This window comes from Rattus norvegicus, chromosome 1 (assembly GCF_021556685.1).
Source record: "Rattus norvegicus strain SHRSP/BbbUtx chromosome 1, alternate assembly SHRSP_T2T, whole genome shotgun sequence".
Lineage (NCBI taxonomy): Eukaryota > Metazoa > Chordata > Mammalia > Rodentia > Muridae > Rattus > Rattus norvegicus.
In genome coordinates, this window is record NC_141534.1 from 228,937,877 (window position 1) to 228,957,561 (window position 19,685).

The 19,685-nt window shown below is 42.8% G+C and overlaps 1 protein-coding gene across 23 annotated transcripts in view; it reads left to right on the plus strand.

Moving 5' to 3' along the window:
• The window catches only part of Trpm6 (transient receptor potential cation channel, subfamily M, member 6), a 163,928-nt gene that overhangs the window by 80,952 nt on the left and 63,291 nt on the right, over positions 1-19,685 (plus strand). For 12 of the 23 annotated variants that reach the window (XR_015619880.1, XR_015619858.1, XM_087549827.1 and 9 more), the window contains 8 exon segments: positions 731-871; positions 2,873-3,007; positions 4,568-4,848; positions 6,401-6,629; positions 10,576-10,719; positions 14,501-14,647; positions 16,815-16,943; positions 18,423-18,674. Coding sequence is in view for 20 of the 23 variants with exons in the window: in XM_087549827.1 (XP_087405953.1) it covers positions 731-871; positions 2,873-3,007; positions 4,568-4,848; positions 6,401-6,629; positions 10,576-10,719; positions 14,501-14,647; positions 16,815-16,943; positions 18,423-18,674 (1,458 nt within the window). In the remaining 3 variants the exon portion in view is untranslated. 23 annotated transcript variants of the gene reach the window in all.

Below are 19,685 nucleotides of genomic sequence, written 5' to 3' on the forward strand. Positions count from 1 at the left end.
GCATAAGGATCTAGGTTTTAAGGACGGGTTAGGCTACATATTTGACCCTGTCCTGAAAGAAGCAATCAAAATCTACAAAGAAACATAATCAGCAGATCATCCACCCAGTGAATCATATTCATCACACAGCCACTTACAGCATCAGCAGCACAAGGATTTTGGTGATGCCAAGTGTGTGATTTCAGATGTTCTCTGCTATTATTGTTTTGAGCATCAGTGGCAGCTTAGGGGTGCAAACAATGGTTTAGTACGTCTAAGCCCTATTGCTGGGAGTTGGGATGGTTCAATATCCTTGTGTGTGATTTGCTCAGAGTGTTCTCATTGAATGTTGAATAAAACAAATCTTGAGAACTTAAAGTGTCTTTCATTTGTCACTGTGGTAAAAAGCCACCCATAATACATTTTAAGAGTTCTGTCAGTTTTTGAAGCTTGGTATCCCATTGAATAGAGTGTGGACTTTTTGCTTCAGTTAACTTAGTTGGAGAGTCAGATGAAAGGAACATGCTTACTTGGCAAGTTTACAGTAAGCAAAGTTGCCTAGGCTGATATAAATATACATTCCATCGATTTAAGCTATAGCAAAACGACATGTCTAAACTGTTTCCTAAAACTATTTCTCGAGATATTGAAGATGAAAGGATGGATAAGTTGATTGTGTTGTCTTCTGAGAGCATGGTAAAAGAGACAGAGATGAAAACTGGAAGGTGTGACTTCTTGTTCTTTGTTACAGCATACCCTTCTCTCGAGCTACAGAATAACACTCATCGACATTGGGCTGGTAATAGAGTACCTCATTGGTGGAGCGTATCGAAGCAGCTACACTAGGAAAAGTTTCAGAGTTCTCTACAACGACCTCTACAGAAAACACAAGGTAACATCATTGGAAAGTACTCCAACGAGAGGACAGGAAATTGCAAGTCACAGTATTAGGAAAATGGCTGATGGAGTCTCAGGGGCAGTAACTTCTCTAATGGGTCTTCTATATGAGGGCATGTGTCATCTGCCATCTGATATACCTAGAGTATTGTGCTAATGTTTTTCATGTTGGCATGTGATAAATAAAAAAACTTCTTCCAAGAAACAGATTGATGAATAAATTACCCACAATATGAAGTGAGATGTTGTATGTACTGTATTGACAGAGAAGCAGTGTGATGAATCTGGTGAAAGAGCAGCTGCTTTTTTTTAATCTCTTTAAATAAAGTGGTCAAAGATCAAACACCTAATAGACTAACAATGGCCAGACCGTAGTCTGGAGACTGCATATTGGGCTGAGCATATAAGGTTATCTTGGAAGGTGAAAACAGAGTGAGCTTAAAAAGCCAAGTGCTTTTACAGATGAGAATATATTTTCTGTCATTGTTTTGGAGGACCAAGATTACAAAGGGCGAGTTGCCATCACAGACCCATAGCCAGAGGAGCCTCATTCTTCTTAGAGATACAGACACCAGAAAAAGAACATTGGACACAGATGTGGAGAGAAGGGTGGGAGCAGAAGACACAGTGCTCCGATCTCAGGGCTGGGTTCTACAGCAACACTGAGACCTTTGTCATGGGTGGACAGAGATGAGACTGGAATGTGTCTTGAGAGAAAGTTCCATGAAGAACCTGGAATATCCAGCCACTGTGGACCTTTTTAAAGAATTGGAGGAAGTGATAACCCCATTTAAGTTTAGGAAGTGAACAAAACAATTCACTAAACCATGAAAACACATGGATACCCTCATTTCACGGGGGAAATAACCTCTTCTAAGATTTCTGAGGCCAAAAGACACCCAGCATCAGCCACTGCCTTTGGAAAGAGTGACAGTGTTGTGTGCAGTGGGAACAAGGTAACCACGTGGCCTTGGTGTAGCCATTTTGCTGCTTACTAGGAGTCTTCATTCCTGTTCTTCCTGGAAATGGCCCATCAGTATGTCCTGCCCCATTTTACTAGTTGCTTTTCTCTAAGGGTAGAAGATCGTGTTTCAGAGTATACTGCAAGCAGACCACAGTGCTAACATCTTCACGGGGTGGAGTAGCATGGTCTGCCATCAAATCCTATTTGTCTCCTTACATGGGACATGAAACATAACCTGTCTGTGTTCCCACTTTCCTGTCTAAGAACGAGGCATATTGTTGTCCTGGTCATAGAGTTGTGAGAATACCAACAGCTGTCCAATCCTTGTTACAGAGCAAGCTTTGAGTGACTTAGCAGCAATATTCATTATGGTTATTACCATGCTGGTACGGTTAGTTCTCTATTACAATAATAATGAAAATAACTCAGGTATTGTCTCTGAAGTACTGACTTTATTCTATGTTCAGTTTTAATCCATAGAACACAAAGCAAAGAAGAGTAGATTAGGGATTTTCAAAGCCTTCAGTTTGTATCCTAGGCTCTTAAGCCAGTCCCTCATTTATCTGTTTCTCCTTGCTGACACATCACTTGGTGGCTATCCAGTGGAGATATCATATATCACCCGGAAATTTTCCAGAACTTTCTAACTTTGTTTGAACCTTGTGAATGGAAACTTTTTTCTTATCGAAACTATAAAATTTTATTACCTGTTTTGAACTAGATTTGAGATTAGAACATCTATTGATTCTAAAGGAATTTCCACATAGGAAAGGAATTCAGATGTGTACTATGGAACAAAAGAGTATGCTTTCTAAGATGTCAGGAAATAGTAGTGTTTATCACAGGGAGACTGGGAGATGCTATCAAGTGAGTAATCTCCAGAGACATTAATTATTAATCATGGGCAAGAGACAGAAATGTTGAGTATTTGAGAAGGCATATTTATCTTTCATTGTTGTGTGGAAGGAAAATGACGTCACTATAATAATCTTTTATCTCTTGTTTTCTTTAACAAACAACATATACCACCAGGGTATGACTAGCTTTGCTCAGGGTCTTTCCCAGCACCCTCTTCATCAGAGACATTCATTAGGAAATAGAAAGGAGTCTTCGGAAAGCACACTGCACTCCCAGTTCTTCAGGACGGCCCAGCCCTACAAATCCAAGGTACATGCCTTTGTAGAGTTGAAAATGAAGTTGGCTTTGCAGACTGAGATGACTTCTTCATTGACACTGGAGAAAGGGAGGTGCGAATGAAGGACCGTCCCTCAGTATCATACATAAACACGTGATGTGATTCCCAGGGATCACTGCTGGGCCTGCTGGCCTTCAGCAGCACAGGATCCTGACAACTCAGCGAATGTCTGAGCTTGCCCCTCAGGTTCTCTTCCTTGCTTCTCCTTGCCCTGTGCTGTTGGTGACTGAGGCAAGCTGTGTATGCCATGGTGTTAAATATTCATAATCATTAGCCTAGCATGACACTCTTATCCTCCCCACTCAAGCCTCTTTGCTATGAGGACCACTCCCTTTGTAGCCCTCTGTTCTTGGGAGGTGGTTCTTTTGTATCTTCTTTTCTCCAACTAAGTCTTTTTGGAAGTTAGTTTTATCTTAATTTTTCAGTATAACAAACATAATGAGTGTATGCCTTTAGGCTACTCTTCTCTGGGGCAGAGTGCTTTTACTTAAGTATTTCCATGGAAATCATAAGCTGTTGGCCAGAAGATGCTTCCTTTCCACAGTTGTTGGCACGGTCCTTAGGTACCATTAATGAACAGATTTTTTTTTTTTAATCTATAGAAAATAGGAGAAATACTCTAGTTTTTGATAGGATGCTTCAAATTACAAATAATTATTTAAAGACCTTTGTTATTTTTGAAGCATTATGCTGAATACTTGGTTGACTTGGAAAAGTGAGAAGTTAGTGGTAGATTAAATGGTGACTGAGAAATAGTTCTGCATATCTTAAGGTGTTAAACCTTATACAGGACACTGATTCAGAGACAAGAAGCTGTACAAAGGCACATGGGGAATTTGATTGGCATGTTGGGTGAGCTGGAAAGGGTGAGCTTGCCGGGGGGGGGGGGGGGGGAACAATGCTTCAGAGTAAAATAAAGCCAACGGATACACTTGAATGTACTGCTGGCAGCACTAGTGACACTCTTCAAAGGAACAATGACAGATCACCTTGTTCATGGAGAAGTAGAGAACTTTTATAATAGAATTTTTACTTCCCCAAGTAGATTGCCATCCAAGTGGACATTGCACTTGCTTGTTTATCCTATGATGTTCCACATGTTTTTGAGAACAGTCTTCACTACAGAGTCAGGACTGTGTGTGAACTCTGTCCTCCTGGCCCTCTAAGTTCTGCATTGTAATTCATTCAAACATGCGGTTTTTTTTGCTTGATTTATTGTTTTATTTCTGAGAACTGAGCCCAGGGCTTTGTGCCCATCAGTTGGTCACTCTGCCACAGAGCTCCATTCCTAGCTGATTGCTTTTCTATGCCCTTAGACAGTGGGCACACTGGGTCAAGTTTACTGGATAGTTTCCATTCCACTATGGTGGATATTTGGGCTCTTTGTTTCTTTTGCTTTGTTTTTTCTTCAATGCTGGAATACTAACATAGGTAGTCATTATTTTAAAAAGTATCTCTAGGATACGTGCTGTATTACATTTAGCTGAACATCATGCTCTGAGTCCTTAGGACTTTGTTTTCCTTTGTAATAGGACAAGCCTGAAGACCCTCATAAACCAAAGAAGAAGTCCAAGGAAAGACACAGCCTGTCAGAGGACCCCGGATCTGCTGGCTTTATCTACCCATACAATGACCTGCTGGTGTGGGCGGTGCTCATGAAGAGACAGAAGATGGCCATGTTCTTCTGGCAGCATGGAGAGGAGGCCACAGTCAAGGCGGTCATTGCTAGCATCCTCTACAGAGCCATGGCCCGGGAAGCTAAGGAGAGCAACATGGTAGATGATACTTCAGAAGAGTTGAAGAAGTACTCAGAGTAGGTCTTCTCTCTTCATACTAAACACCAACAGTTTTGAGAATGTGGAGACATGTTTTTCACTCTTGTTTTTCCAGAGGATAAATAGACTTACTTAGAATTGTGTATTTCACTCAAGTCTTCCCCTCTGCCCACAAGAAACAGAACCAGTGGGCTCTATAAATGGTTTTTATGGGATGGGCATTGTAAGAGGATTGACTTAGGTGATTATGGTAGCTGAGAACTCTCAACACAACTCTGTGGAGCCTGGAGACCCAAGGATACCAGAAACAGCCAAGTCCATAAGGCTTCAGAACCACAGCATCAATGGTGGGATCCTCGCTGAAGGCCTGTGAAGTGTGTGGGGGAGGGTGCTGCTGCTGTATGTGGTAAATTATTCAGGCTTCAGGGCCTGGACTGCTGGTGTCCAGGTTAAGTGACAGGTGTCTCTCTTCTCAGGGTCAGAGGCCAATTCATTTTCTGTACTTTTCCTTTCCAGGCCCCCTGAGAGACTAGGTAGTGCTCATCCAATTTGAAAAGACATCTTTCTCATGTAACCCACTTAGTCTCCCCTGCCAAGCCCTGGAAACATCATCACAGACACAGTGCAATGTTGAGCTTTAGGTATTCCTTAACCCTGTTCATCCAGCAGCCAATGATTGTTGACCGCCACACCACATCCTTCATCCACTCTTGTAGTAAAGGGTCCATAAAGGTTTGAATGAGCTCTATGGAATATAGGAGAGCTGAGCCCCATGCATAACTAGTTTTTGAGTTGTGCAGGTCAGCCTTGAGTTCTTTAAGGCAGCTGATATTTTGAAATGAATAAATGATGTTGAAACTCTTTGGAGTCCAAAGTTCGATGTCGCTAAGATTGAGATTATGCTTACCTTTTAGGCTGGGGAAGCAAACACATATATTGTAGCAAAGAACTAGAAAGTAATGGGTGGGAATGGAAAGGAATGGAGATGCTTCCGTTCATGTGATTACTCAAGTGCAGTAGACCTGGGAACAGAGAACAGAGGTGCTTAGGGAATGGTGGACCAGCTTCATTTACTGAACTAGAGCATTTTCAGAGGAGAAAGTCTCAGAAATTCCCTCAGAGTTTCTGTGTCTAGCTTCTTAAATATTTAAGAATTTTATAAATTAATAGTAACAACAACAACAATAAAAAAATGTGGTTCCACAATGTTTCTTGGACAGCATAGTTTTTTTTTGTTGTTGTTTTGTCAGAATTTCTCTATTAAGTCTTATCATACATACCTGCCTACACCAGGCTGAGTACAGCATATCACACAACATGGAATGGCTTCGCTCACAAACACTGAATTCTATTCTGAGCCACCAGGAAAATACAAATTGTCTTCCTTCTGTATGAGACACGGATCTATTTCTGAGCAGCTGCCTTAGTTTCTGGTGGTGGTGATTAAGCCACCATTTATTAGCCAGCCTAGTCTTGTTTCGATCACAGGCCCAGTTAACTGGTGTTTTCTGTGTGCTGGAGCCAATCTTTGAAGACATTTTTTTGGGGCTGTGACCGACCTGTGTTCTCTCTTCACCTCCGTGTCACCAGGCAGTTTGGCCAGCTCGCCCTGGATGTATTAGAGAAAGCCTTCAAGCAGAACGAGCCGATGGCCATGAAGCTGTTGACCTATGAACTCAAGAACTGGAGCAATTCTACCTGCTTGAAACTGGCAGTGTCTGGAGGCCTGCGCCCTTTTGTGTCACATTCTTGTACCCAAATGCTGCTGACAGACATGTGGATGGGGCGTTTGAAAATGAGGAAAAACTCCTGGCTGAAGGTACATTCTCTTGCCTTATGTCATATTGTCAGTGTGGTGTGAAGGCTGGTTCTTTTGAGTTCCAGATGGGTGCCTCTGTCAAACAGTAGCTTCCTGCAGGTGCACAGATCACTCATCCTTAAGAATCTCTGAAAACCACTTTGCCAGAGTGACTTTTCAAAACTGGATGATTGTACCTGCTTTGCCACCACAGAGCCCTTCCCATGCGAGGGCACAGTGAGTTAAAAGCAAATACAACCGGGGGCTGGGGATTTAGCTCAGTGGTAGAGCGCTTACCTAGGAAGCACAAGGCCCTGGGTTCGGTCCCCAGCTCCGAAAAAAAAAAAAAAAAAAGCAAATACAACCAACCCTTCACTGTGCTGAATGACAGAGCCTCTGAGAATTCCAACAGAAATGAGGCATTCAGGGGCTGAGTGCCTAGCTTAGAATGTTTGAACAACATACACAAAAAATTGGGTTTGGTCCTCAGCACCACAAAGTAAGTAAATATTAATAGACAAGAAAATAAATGAGATTAGCAATTTTTACTGCTCCTGGGACTTCGTGGCTGTTTCATCTAGCGACTCTTCATACCACTCATCAGGTCTAGATTCTCAGCCTGTTCAGTTATGTAGTCAAGAACACCTTAGTCAGTGTCTAAGAGTTATAAAGAGTTATAACATGTACCGTGGACCCTAAGTATAAAGATTTCCATCTGGTCAACCTCAAAGTGCTGTGAAACTCAATAGAAGGGAATAAAGCCTGATTGTTAGGGCCTATATGAGACAATACTTTGCATTTTAATTGTTCTTCCTGCAATTCTTAAAAACCTATATGTTAAACAGAGTGGCTATTACAAAAATATGAATGTTTTGGTAGATATACTAACTCAACGAAATAAATCTTATGCAAGATAGGAGAGGCTGTGTGTATTTTAATTCCTGTCAATGAGACCAGAGCAGTACGAAAAATGCCAATCAAAAATTATCTCAAAGTTTCACAAACTACCAGAGGAAAAAAGTCATCATTTCCCAAAATTCTCCTTTGATCACTTTTGACATCAGATCTGGAATTAACACAAAAGAGGTGGGTTGGGCCTGCCTCCACTTTCCCAGCTCTGAAAGTAGCTGCTTGCAAATGCTGGTCATGAGAAGGCTGCACCCGAGAGCCTGAGGTAGCATGGTAGCATGCTCCCCCCCCCCCCCACACATTACCTTCCAGAAACGCTGTCTCTGAGAACTTAATGGAGTTTTGTCACACACACACACACACACACACACACACACACACACACACACTCACACACACATTAAGACATATATATATGTGTGTGTGTGTGTGTGTGTGTGTGTGTGTGTGTGTGTGTGTGTGTATGTGTGTGAGTATTGGGGGTGAGGTGGGGGAAGTGATTGAAACGTAAGTCCAAATGTTTCCCCCAAACATGTGTTCATTACAAGGCAGCTTGCTGTATGAAGTCCCCAAACTCCAATAACAACTATTCTCAGGTGGCAACAGTCCAATTATCCATGTTGGCCTCTGAAGCAGATTTGCATATAAGGTTGGGGGATCCTTGTCAGAACAGTCCCAAGTGGATGAATTGTGGGAGCACCATGGAGAGCCATGTGGATAGGAAAACTGACTGAAATCATTTAGTATGACAGGCTCCAACCTCTCCTCGGAAGTAGGTTATTTACATCCTGCTGTGATGGAATACTGTTTCTCCAAGGAAAGGGGATTGGAAGCCTTCCTGAGAGTAGGACTAACATGATGCTGTCAGTGTGCACCTGACTGGTGTTTTTATACTTGGGGGAATAACATATTGGGGTCAGAAAACACAATTTTGTTAGAACTAAACCCCAGAGAGTCTCCACAGCTTAAAACAAAACTGAGCATGCCATTTCATCATGAGGAGAAAACCAAGTTTGGCAAGCCTTTGCTTTGGTCTATGAAATCTCTGAGGATGGGCTGGCAGAGTAACCTAATTTCTGGTCAGCGAATTCCAGGATGCCATGACGTAACTTTAGTTGGACAAAAGACAGAGTGCCCACCAAGTTGGCTTTCACGAGTGTCGTAAATATTTTAAACTGTTTATCTTAAAAGGGTATAAAGTTAAACATAGAATTCTGTTCAAAAGACTATTAGTGTACAACGTGTGGTAGCCTAGTGGTGGCCGTCCTCCACTTATGTCTTCCTGGCAAACAATGGGTTTGTACAAGATGGGAGGTGAATCTTTAATATTCTAAAGATTATGACATACATTTGGATATGTTTTATATAGCAATATCTATTTAGTGACCTTAAATTATTAAAGTTATGTAGTCATTACAAAATAATGCTCCTATCTGCCTACCCAGGTACAGTTTTCCTAGGGGAAACAAGTGTGCTATATCTACTTTTACACTTTTAAGTAGGGGCTGGAGAGATTGTACAGTGGTTCCGAGCACTGGCAGCCCTACCTAAAGACTCCAATTTGATTGTCAGCACTGACATGACTGCTCATGGCAGTCAGTAACTCCAGTTCCAAGGGATCTACTGCCCTCTTCTGGCCTCTGTGGGCACTTCATGTACTCCTAGCCATACAGTGCACAAACATGCAGGGAAACACATATTCACAGAAAAAAAATTGAAAAAACTTTTAAGTATGTATATTTACATTTAAAAAATAGACCTGTCTGTCTGTCTGTCTGTCTGTCTGTCTGTCTGTCTGTCTGAATGATTGTTCGCATGCATGTATGTCTATGTACTATATGCATGCCTGGTGCCAACAGATGCTAGAGTAAGGGACCAGGTCCTCTAGAACTGGAATTATAGACAGTTGTGAGCTGCCATGTAGGTGCCGAGAACCCAGGTCCTGTGCGTGAGCAGGCAGTGCTTTGGGCTACTGATTGGTCTTTCCTGCCCTTACATTTGCCTCTCTAATGTTAACATGATATTACACTGTAAGGTTGTTCCATATGATCTATTCCTGTATGGCTGGGAATTTAGATTGTGGCTAGAATTTAGCCTTTGCAAATAATTGTGTATGGACACCTCTCTGCCCAGCTTTGCCCAGAGCTGAGGAACACATTTGTAGAACAGAAATGGTTGTGTTAAAAATCTTTGTAGGATAGAAATTGAGCTGGGAGTGGGTCTATCTAATACACTCCCACTTATTTTTTTAAAAAATTATCTTTAATCTTTTTTAATAGTCCAGTCATTATCCCCATCCTGGTCTGCCCTCCAACAGTTCCTCATCCCATTCCTCCTCTCCCTTGTCTCCAAGAGGATGTCCTCCCAGTCTCATCCCACATTGCCAGGCCTTCCTACTTCCTAGGACCTCAAATCTCTTGGAGGTTAGGTGCATCTTCTCTCACTGAGGCCAGACCAGGCATTCCTCTGCTGTATAGGGGTGGGAGGGGCTGAGGGGCCTCGTACCAGCTAGTATATGCTGCCTAGTTGATGGCTCAGTATCTTAAAGATATCGAGGATCCAGGTTTGTTAAGAATGCTGGTCTTCCTGTGGGGTCTCACTCCTCCTCAACTCCTTCCAGCCTAATTCAACCACAGGGATCCCTGACTTCAGTCCATTGGCTGGGTGTAAGTATCTGCATCTGACTCTTCCAGCTGCTTGTTGGACCTTGATGGGGGCAGCCGTGCTAGGTTCCTGTCTTTCAGCTCACCATAGCATCAGCAATAGTGTCAGGCCTTAGAGCCTCCCCTTGAGATGGATCCCAATTTGGGCCAGTAACTAGACCTCCTTTCCCTCAGGCTCTTCTCCATTTTTGTCCTTGAAGTTATTTCAGACAGGAACAATTCTGGGTCAGAGTTTCTGGCTGTGCAATGGCAGCCCCATCCCTCCACTTGATGCCCTGTCTTTCTACTGGAGGTGGGCTCTACACATTCCCTCTCCCCACGGTTGGGCATCTGTTGTTATAATACTACATGTGTCCTTTGTCCTCTGCCCATCCTTCGCCTGGTTCTCGTTGCAGATAATCATCAGCATCCTCTTACCACCCATGATTTTGACGTTGGAATTTAAAAGCAAAGCGGAGATGTCACACGTCCCACAGTCCCAGGATTTCCAGTTTACATGGAATTACAGTGACCAGGGTCTGAGTAACACCAAAGAAGCGGTGAGTACCCTAACTGAATAAACTGAGTTTCCACGTCGTAACTGTGCACAGAGATGCACAAGCATAGAGCTTATTTGTAATAGGTATCTGTTAATCAACATGTCTGCCTTTTTAACATTAACAGGATATTTATTAGCACCCCCCCCCACACACACATAAACATACTTCTCTGTGTGTGTTGCTGTCTTGCTAAGTTTCCCAGAATGGCTTTGAATTTCCGGCCAATGTTTCAGTCCAGTGGAGTTACAAATTGCCCTGGGGTTACACATTATTCTAAAATCCCAGGGCTGATTCATCAATCAGTTATTTAGTTCTCTCTGTGTGATCTCCATCTTGTTATATAGGTAGATAGTCAGATAGAGCATGTGAGCAAAGTAATCCATTTCTGCTTCAATGACAAAGTCATCACATCCAACAACTGTTTCAGCATTGCTTTGGGAAGTGGCAGAACAGATTGGCTTATGACTTGTGGCCTCTGTTAACACTGCTGACACCCTTAAGCTTCTCATCTATAAAGGACACACATTTAGAATTTGTGTTGATGGGCCAAATGGGTGGTTCAGTCGACAAAGGTACTTGCTGCCAAGTTTGGAAACCTGAGTTCAATCCCAGACCCCACATAAAGGGAGAACTGATCCAAACAGACTGTCCTCTAACCTCCACACACATTCTGCAACATATGTATACCCAAAAGAAATGTAACAGATTTTTGTTGATCCTCTTTGCTGCACCCCACACTTCTTATCTGTCACAATCCAGTGACTCTGGGCAGTTATGCCAGGGTGCTTATGTGTGCTCTCCTCTGGGATGTAGCCACTTTCCCAGCAGCCAGTGGTCACAGGCAGATGTTCAGGATGCTGTGAATGCTCTCTCTGCTCTCTGCTCCAACTCTTACCATGACTCATAAGGCTGCCCTTTGCCGCAAGGTGTAGTAAACATCTTCTCTGGCCCTTATACCGAATGACGTGCCTTTAACATCTTATCCGATATGCTTTGGCGTGTATGGTGTATTTAATTGCCTATTTAAATATTATTTATTCACTAAATACTGAATGAAGCCTGACTGTGATTAGTGTTTTGTGGATGACAGGTGTTGGAGACTGAGCATCTGTGCATTCTGATGCCCTGGAGATCTGTCTCTCCTGGGTCGTTAAGGACTTTAGTTATTACTCCTGTTTAGGGGTGTGTGTGTGTGTGTGTGTGTGTGTGTGTGTGTGTCCTTCTCCTTCCCTCCCTCCCTTCTTTCTAGTTCCATTTTGAATTCTTGGTATCCAGGAATTTATGTGCATTCCACTGACTACAGAAAGCTCGAGGAATCTCTTAAAGGCCTGGGCTAGTCATGTGGTTACATTTATGTCAGTCCCGGGTCCAAACCCATCAAAGAGAAGGAATGAAGCAATGGCCCCACCTCTACAGATAACAAAACGCCCGAGGTAGAGGTGTTCTGCTTGGAAACGTGCTGGTTTTGTTATGCACACCAGGTTTAGTGTGCTGCTAGAAGATAAACGAGGACAAAAAGCTGTACACTACCCATCTCCTCAAAATGTACACGAAAATCTCACAGGACATAGATGATAGCTTGCCAGTGAGTACGGTTCCACCCTTGTCTCTGGCAGATTCTGTAGGATGATGGATTCGTCATCACTGAAGGTGCTGTACAGGACTGGTGCTTTCCTCTCAGAACCATTCTTAAAGGAGACTCAGAGTTTCTACAAGAGTGGAAACTACATGTGTGCTCTAACATTAAAAAATAGTAAACTCTTGAAACCCCTGACTAGTGTCTCTCTAGAGCAGTTGCTCCCCCAGGTGGATTAAATGTGGTGGTATAAATTGATTAATTCAGTAGACATTGAAACTAAGGCAGATGTGGCCTCAGCCCTGGTGGGATTATTTTCAGGAAACTGTCCACGAAACCTTAGCATTTTCCAGTCTGAGTCACTGAGTGAAGGACTTGTTCAAGAACATTCTATTATGAATGGCTTCTGATCATAAAAATGATTTTTTTTACTCTTTGGAATCATTTTAAAGCAGAAATTATTGACTACACTTGTCTAGCCCATTCCCACTTCTCCCACAATTATTATTAATTTTCCCCTGGCAGATTTGGTGGGCTATATAAGATTTCATAATGCTAATTTGGCAAATGTAATTGATTAGCTGAGGAACATGGTTTAACAATGTATATACTGCGAGAAAACTGGGGCAGCAATAGAAACAGACGTGGTTTAGTGTGGCTTTGTGGTACTAGTTTATAGCAGTGAAGGACCTTTTTGTTCCTACAGGGAGCTGAAGCTGTATTATCAGAAACTGCATTTCCTCTCTCTCTCTCTCTCTCTCTCTCTCTCTCTCTCTCTCTCTCTGTGTGTGTGTGTGTGTGTGTGTGTGTTGCACTGTCTTGCTATGTTTCCCAGAGTGGCCTTGAATTTTTGAATTCCAGTGATTCTCCTGCCTCAACTTTCTGAGTATGTAGGACAGCCTGACCTCACATCCATGCTAAGTCAGAATTCTTTTTGGAACTTTCACCAGACAAAATAAGTTTTTTTTTTTTCCCCCGGAGCTGGGGATCGAACCCAGGGCCTTGCGCTTGCTAGGCAAGCGCTCTACCACTGAGCTAAATCCCCAACGAGTTTTTAAAGACTAATTTAAATTGCTCAACTGCTAGTCTTTAAAGCATGAGGTTTGTGGCCTAAACTAGCCCAGGAAGAAGCTGCATGAAGACACTAGAGTGGAAAGCCCAGGGGGGAAAAGGAATGACTCTTCTCAGTAGGGCTAGTGGCTGAGGATTAGGAATCGGTGACAGCTTCATGAAACTGTAGATAGGGCACAGAGGCAGAGTCTCATGAGGCAGAGGCCAGTGGCACGGTTTGGTCATGGCACTTGTAGTCATGGAGGGTACTAGACAAGCAGGGATTGATTACAGGCATGTCTGGAAACTCAGAGGATTGTGACATTCTTGCATGTCTTATGAGAAAACATCATTCTATTTTACTCACTAGAGAACCCTTGATTGTTTATGACCAGAGTAGCTGATAGGAAAATCATTGCCTTCATTGCATAGGATAGTTTCATAAGAAGGCAGGCTAGAACCAAGAAGGACATAGACAAGCATGACCATCAAGGCCAGAAAGAATAAGGATGTCAGCCTGGATCAATCGTAAAAGATATGGAAAGGAAAAAAGAGATATAAAATGAACAGTCAGTTGAGCAGGCAAGAGAGAGACAGCAAGCACTGAGAATTCATGGTTTACAGCAAGGCCAGCTACATTTCTCATATACCCCAGGTCCTTCTGCCTGGGGATGACACTGCTCACAGTGGACTGGGACTGCCTATATAGATCAGCAATCAAGAAAGTGCCCTCCACACATTCCCACAGGCCAATCTGACAGAGGCAATTCTACTTGAGAATCTACATACCTTTTCTCAGGTATGTCAAGTCAATAACCAAGATTAGCTGTCTCACCAAGACATAATGATGGCAAGCTATGGTGATTTATGACTTTCAATACAGCACTAGAGACACAGAGGCAGATGGATCTCTGCAAGCTCCAGGCCAGCTAGGGATGCATAGTAAGACCATGTCTCAAAAAGTGCGTGTGTGTGTGCGTGCATGTGCATGTGCGTGCGTGCGTGCGTGCGTGCGTGCGTGCGTGTGTGTGTAGATATAGTTAATGTTGTTTATTTTTCTTTATTCTTGGCAGAGGATCGGGGAATTGAACCAAGGGTCAAAATCTACCACTGAGTTATACCCTCTAGTTGATAAGACTGTTGCTTATTTTTCAGAAAGACTACGATTTGGAAAGAGGCCCTGATGAGAAACTGGATGAAGCTCTGCATTTAGACTTAAGAAATGTGCCCCAGAGCCTCCCCTGGACCAGAAGAGTCTACGAGTTCTACAGTGCTCCGTTTGTCAAGTTCTGGTTCTACACGGTTGGTCTCAGTCCGACTGTGTTGATGATAATTCGTAGCTCACGATATCGTTACTAATGCTATGTCTCATTGGCTCACCTGAGAGAAAAATTTCATAGCATTTTAGGGATTTCGCTTTAGAACAAAAACTAAAAAAGGGGAGAGATGACAAAGTAGGCAGGTGGGAGAGTCGGAAGAAGACGAGGAAAGAATGAAGTGTGTGTAGGGGAGACCGGCTGCACTTTAAGCTCCCGAATAAGCCCCTTTCTCACCAACCTTGCCCTCCAGCTGCCTTTCTTCCTCTTGTTTTTATTTTGGCAAAGACTCTCATTCTATGTCCTTGCCAGTCTGGAAATCACGAGGTAGGTGTAGATGAGGCTGGCCTGGAACTTGTAGTAACGCTCCTGCAACTGCCTCCTGCTGCTGCAATTGCAGCCATGAGACCGGTCTCAAATTGTGTTTTTCTCTTGGAGTGCTTAGACACAGCACAGGCAAGACTGAGCATTTGGAATGTTTAAGTACAGTGGGCTTAACAGTCCTGAGTGTTGAATTGAATAGTAGGGTTTTCCTACCTTTCTCAGGCAAAATAAATCAGTAATCAATAAAAATCATCAGGTGAATCAACCTGTAGGAATAGCATCATTTTCTTTCGTTGTTTTCAATAGCGTGTGCTTTGAATGTGAGACCACTATTTAAAGTTGAGAACATGAGTTGTTGGAGCAAACTGCAATCTTCTGTGGAGAGTGGCCATTCAGAGAAAGCACACATATACTGAGTACTTCTTACATTTATTTAGTAGCGCATTTTTCTAATGCTTGTCTATACTTAGATTCCTCACAGTCAATGTTCTGTATCTCAAAAGCATTTGAAGTTTGCATAGACAATCTCAGAATATTGACTCGGCAGCCACATACTTGTTGCAAGGACTTAATAAATAAATAGTTCAGAATGATAGTTATCTCTTTCTAAAAGACTTTTTCTAGGACTGGGGAGATGGCTCAGTAGGTAGTGCCTAGGGAGTGCCTGTAGCATATGGCACAGCATGTAGACCCAGGTTCAGATCCCTGGCACCCACGTGAAAAGTTAGCCTCAGTGCAGCATTTCTGTGATTCCAACATTGGAGTGGTAGAAACGGATGGATTCTTGAGCTCACTGGCCAGTCCATCCAGCTATATCAGTGAGGTCTAGATTAAGTGAACATCCATGACTCAAAACAAAGCAGAGATGGTTCAACAAGATGTCTCCTAGGTGAGAATGCTTGCTGTCAAGCTTGACAGCATGAGTTTGGCTTCAGAACCTACAAGGTGGATGGAGAGGATTGACTCCTACAAACTATCCTTTTATTTATAGACCTGTGCTATGGTCTATGTGGACTTGCACCATGCACATAATACTCTGCCTGATACGCAGTAGACTGTTAGCTATTGCATTCTATGCCTAGATGATGAATCTCTTCATGTGTACGTATTCATATGGGTGTGTACATGCAGCTGTGCATGTATGAATGTGATGGCCAGATGTCCAAATCAGGTGCCATCCTCGACTGATTTTCCCTAAAAAAACATTTATTTTCTATCTATTTACTTTGTGTGTGTGTGTGTGTACATATACATGTATAGGTAACCCTAAAATCCAGAAGACAGTTCCAGATACTCTGGAGCTTGAGTCACAGACAGTGGAAGCTGGCCAACATGGGTGTTGGAAACTGAATTCAGTTGCTCAAGTAAGATCAGTACGTGCTCTTAACTGCTGAGCCATCTCTCCATCTCTTTAGCCAGAGTAACATTTCATCATTATAAAATAACTTCCCTGAGGTGGGGAATGTCAGCTTACCATGGAGATAGGCATCGAGAGACACTGCTCATCTTGGCTCGCATATTTTCCAGGCTGGACTAGAGGGAAGGCATGAGACCCTTTTCTGGTCTGCCGCTAGCTCACCAGTATACATGCTGCAATGGTTAGTGCTAATAGGATGGCATCTGCTTCTTGTACCAGATTTGTTCCTAGACTGGAGATACTTATTCATCCCTTGATATTACATAATGAATTATCAGAAGCAGTCCTTGTGATGTTCTCATGTTGTCGTGTAGAGGTTCATGTCTGTGCTTCTTCTGGGCTCTGTCTGCTTCTGCTTGGCATCCTCCGTGGTCACTTGAGCTCACGTCCAGGGAATGTGTGTCCCTCACAGATGGCTTATTTGGCATTCCTCATGCTGTTCACTTACACAGTGTTGGTGGAGATGCAGCCCCAACCCAGCGTGCAAGAGTGGCTTGTCATCATCTACATCTTCACCAATGCTATTGAGAAGGTCAGGGAGGTGAGTGGTCCTTTGAACTGTGTCTTCTGCACAACCCAGGAGAGGTGTTCTTGGCTCTGGGGCTGAAAGTGGACTCATGTCAAGTGTGTAAGGGGAGAGAGAACACATCGATTCTGATTAGCTACAAGAAGGTTGCTGGGGGAAGATGTCTGGTATCATTCCTTGTCCTTACCAAAGACTTTGAGCTGAACTTTGAAAGCAGCCATTTTGAAACACAGTCTTTGCTTATTACTTGAGGAGCGATGGGCAATGCCATCTATTTGCTATTGAGCCCTCCAACAGTTTGCTCCCCACAATGTAGTTTCTTTGTGGTATGGATTTTTAATCACCTAGCCTTACTTATCTATTGTCAGTTTTATCCCGTAAGTGACACAAGCATGAATGGCGAAAGGTGGATAATACATAAGGAATACACTTGAAGCGTGTGGAAGTTTCTGGTAAACAACCTTGAAAACAGAGGCTGAATATCCTCCTGGGAGAAGGAGTCTAAGAAACAAAACTAAGCACTTTCGCTTCTACTTTGCCACTGGTCACGTAATGCAATTCTTATATTTTTGGTTGTGAGCCCAGCCTTTAACGGCTGAGCCATGTCTCCAGCCCACTTAATGCGGTTCTAAATATAATCCCAAGTAGTTATGACTTCGACTGCCCTAGCTCCGTGTGCGTGTCTCTGTGTGTCTCTACATTTGTCTTGTTCCAGTGGTTATTTGGCCAACCTTCTACGGTAAGTGTCTTCTTAGAGGTTATGTTGCATTGTCTGCTAATGGAGTTTATAGTAGAGAAATACAATCTGAATTCTACCATGATGTTTATGTTTTGGGGAAAACAAGCTTACTGTTTACATTGCCGTGTGCCTGCTATAATACTGGAAGGGAAGTTTCTTAAACTGGCGGGTTCCAACATCGCAGTCTTAGTGGTTTGCCAAAAGCTTACTGGGTAACATCTGTAGGACTGGATTACAGAATGGCTTGCTTTCTTGTCAGTATCCTCTGCCCTCAGCTCATGAAGCAGAAACATAGTTAGGCAGAGCCACTGCTGTGCTGGCTTCTGAAATGCCCGGCAGTTGCTCTGCCCTTACATAGAATCCACGAAAGTCAGAACAAAATTTTGTCTTTTTGTCATTTCTAGTTTGTCACTCAAGTGGTGGCTAAGGTTAATGGTAGTAATGCTAGATATTATGGTTAATTCTTCATTAATTTTAATTAATAGGCAATTATATATCTATATATGATTGTTTAAATAACTCATTAGCAAGGATTAGATGATTCTCAGATCATCTTGCTATGTAAATTTGACAGGAGTTGGCTTACTATTTAAATGACAGGTTAATGCATTTTTCAAAAGCTCTTGATGGCATTCCTCTCTGGCTGTGGTTTTGGGAATCGAACCCAGGGCCTTATGTGCTGGAAGCAAGTGCTCTGTCACTTTACTGTATCCTCAACTATGTCCCCGTCTTCAATTTTTGCTCTCTCTGATTAGATCTGCATTTCAGAACCAAGCAAGTTTACTCAGAAGGTGAAGATGTGGCTCAGTGAGTACTGGAACCTGATGGAAACTGTGGCTATTGGCCTGTTTGCCGTTGGCTTTGGCCTACGGTGGGGACATCCACCTTTGCATACTGCAGGGAGACTCATCTACTGCATAGACATCATATTTTGGTTTTCTCGGCTCCTGGATTTCTTTGCTGTGAATCAACATGCAGGTCCATATGTGACCATGATTGCAAAAATGGTGCGTAGAGTCTCACTTTATATGCTCAATGGTTCCCTTGGCATGGTGGATATCTCATACTTTAACTTCTCTCTTGTGTTATATGAACGTGTGCACAGGTCTGTTTATGGGTGCCCTCACCTGTGTTTGCCTCTGTAGATGGCAGAAATCAACACTGGTTGTTTTCCACTGTTGCTCTTGTCTTAGTTATTTTTCTATTGCTGTGAAGAGATACCATGACCAAGGCATGAAAGGAAGAATTTAATTTGGGGACTTATGGATCCAGAGGATTAGAGTCTGTGACCATCTTGGGGGGGAGCATGGCAACAGGTAGGCAGAGATGGCACTGGAGCGGTAGCTGGGAGCATTAGGCAGACAGAGAGCTAACTGGGAATGGTATGGACTTTTGAAACTTTAAAGCCTACCCAAGTGACACACCTACCCCAGTGAAGACACATAGCCCAATCCTTACAAAATAGTTCCACCAACTGGGGACGAACATTAAAATCTACGAGCCTATCAGGGCTATTCTCACTCAGATAACTAGAGCTCTCTACCATAGGTTCTGAAACAAAGGACTCTTATGGAACTTAAAGCTCACTTTTATCTGGACTGGCTGGCTAGTGAGCTCCCAGGAACCATTGCGTTCCCCATTCCTTGCCTGCCTTTTGCATGCTTTCTGGGAATCTAATCTCAGATGCAGTAAGCACGGTCACACTGAGCCATCTCCCTAGTCCTCTAGTTAAAATTTGTAATTGCTTCTAGAAGCACAGAGACTCATTTCTGACTAACCATAAACTTGTATGTAAATGTGGTCTTGATAGTTAATAGGAATACTTAATTTAGCCTTTTGTGAGGGCTGGCCGTAAGTGATTGGGTCACATTATTTTTTATTTGTGTAGGGCTACCACCAAGGACCTATTCTCTGAAAGTACTTTGTTTCAAATCACTGATCTTACTTTTAATTAGTAGAAACTATGTACCACACGCTGTACTAGATGTTTTGCATGTATTAATTCATATAATATTTGT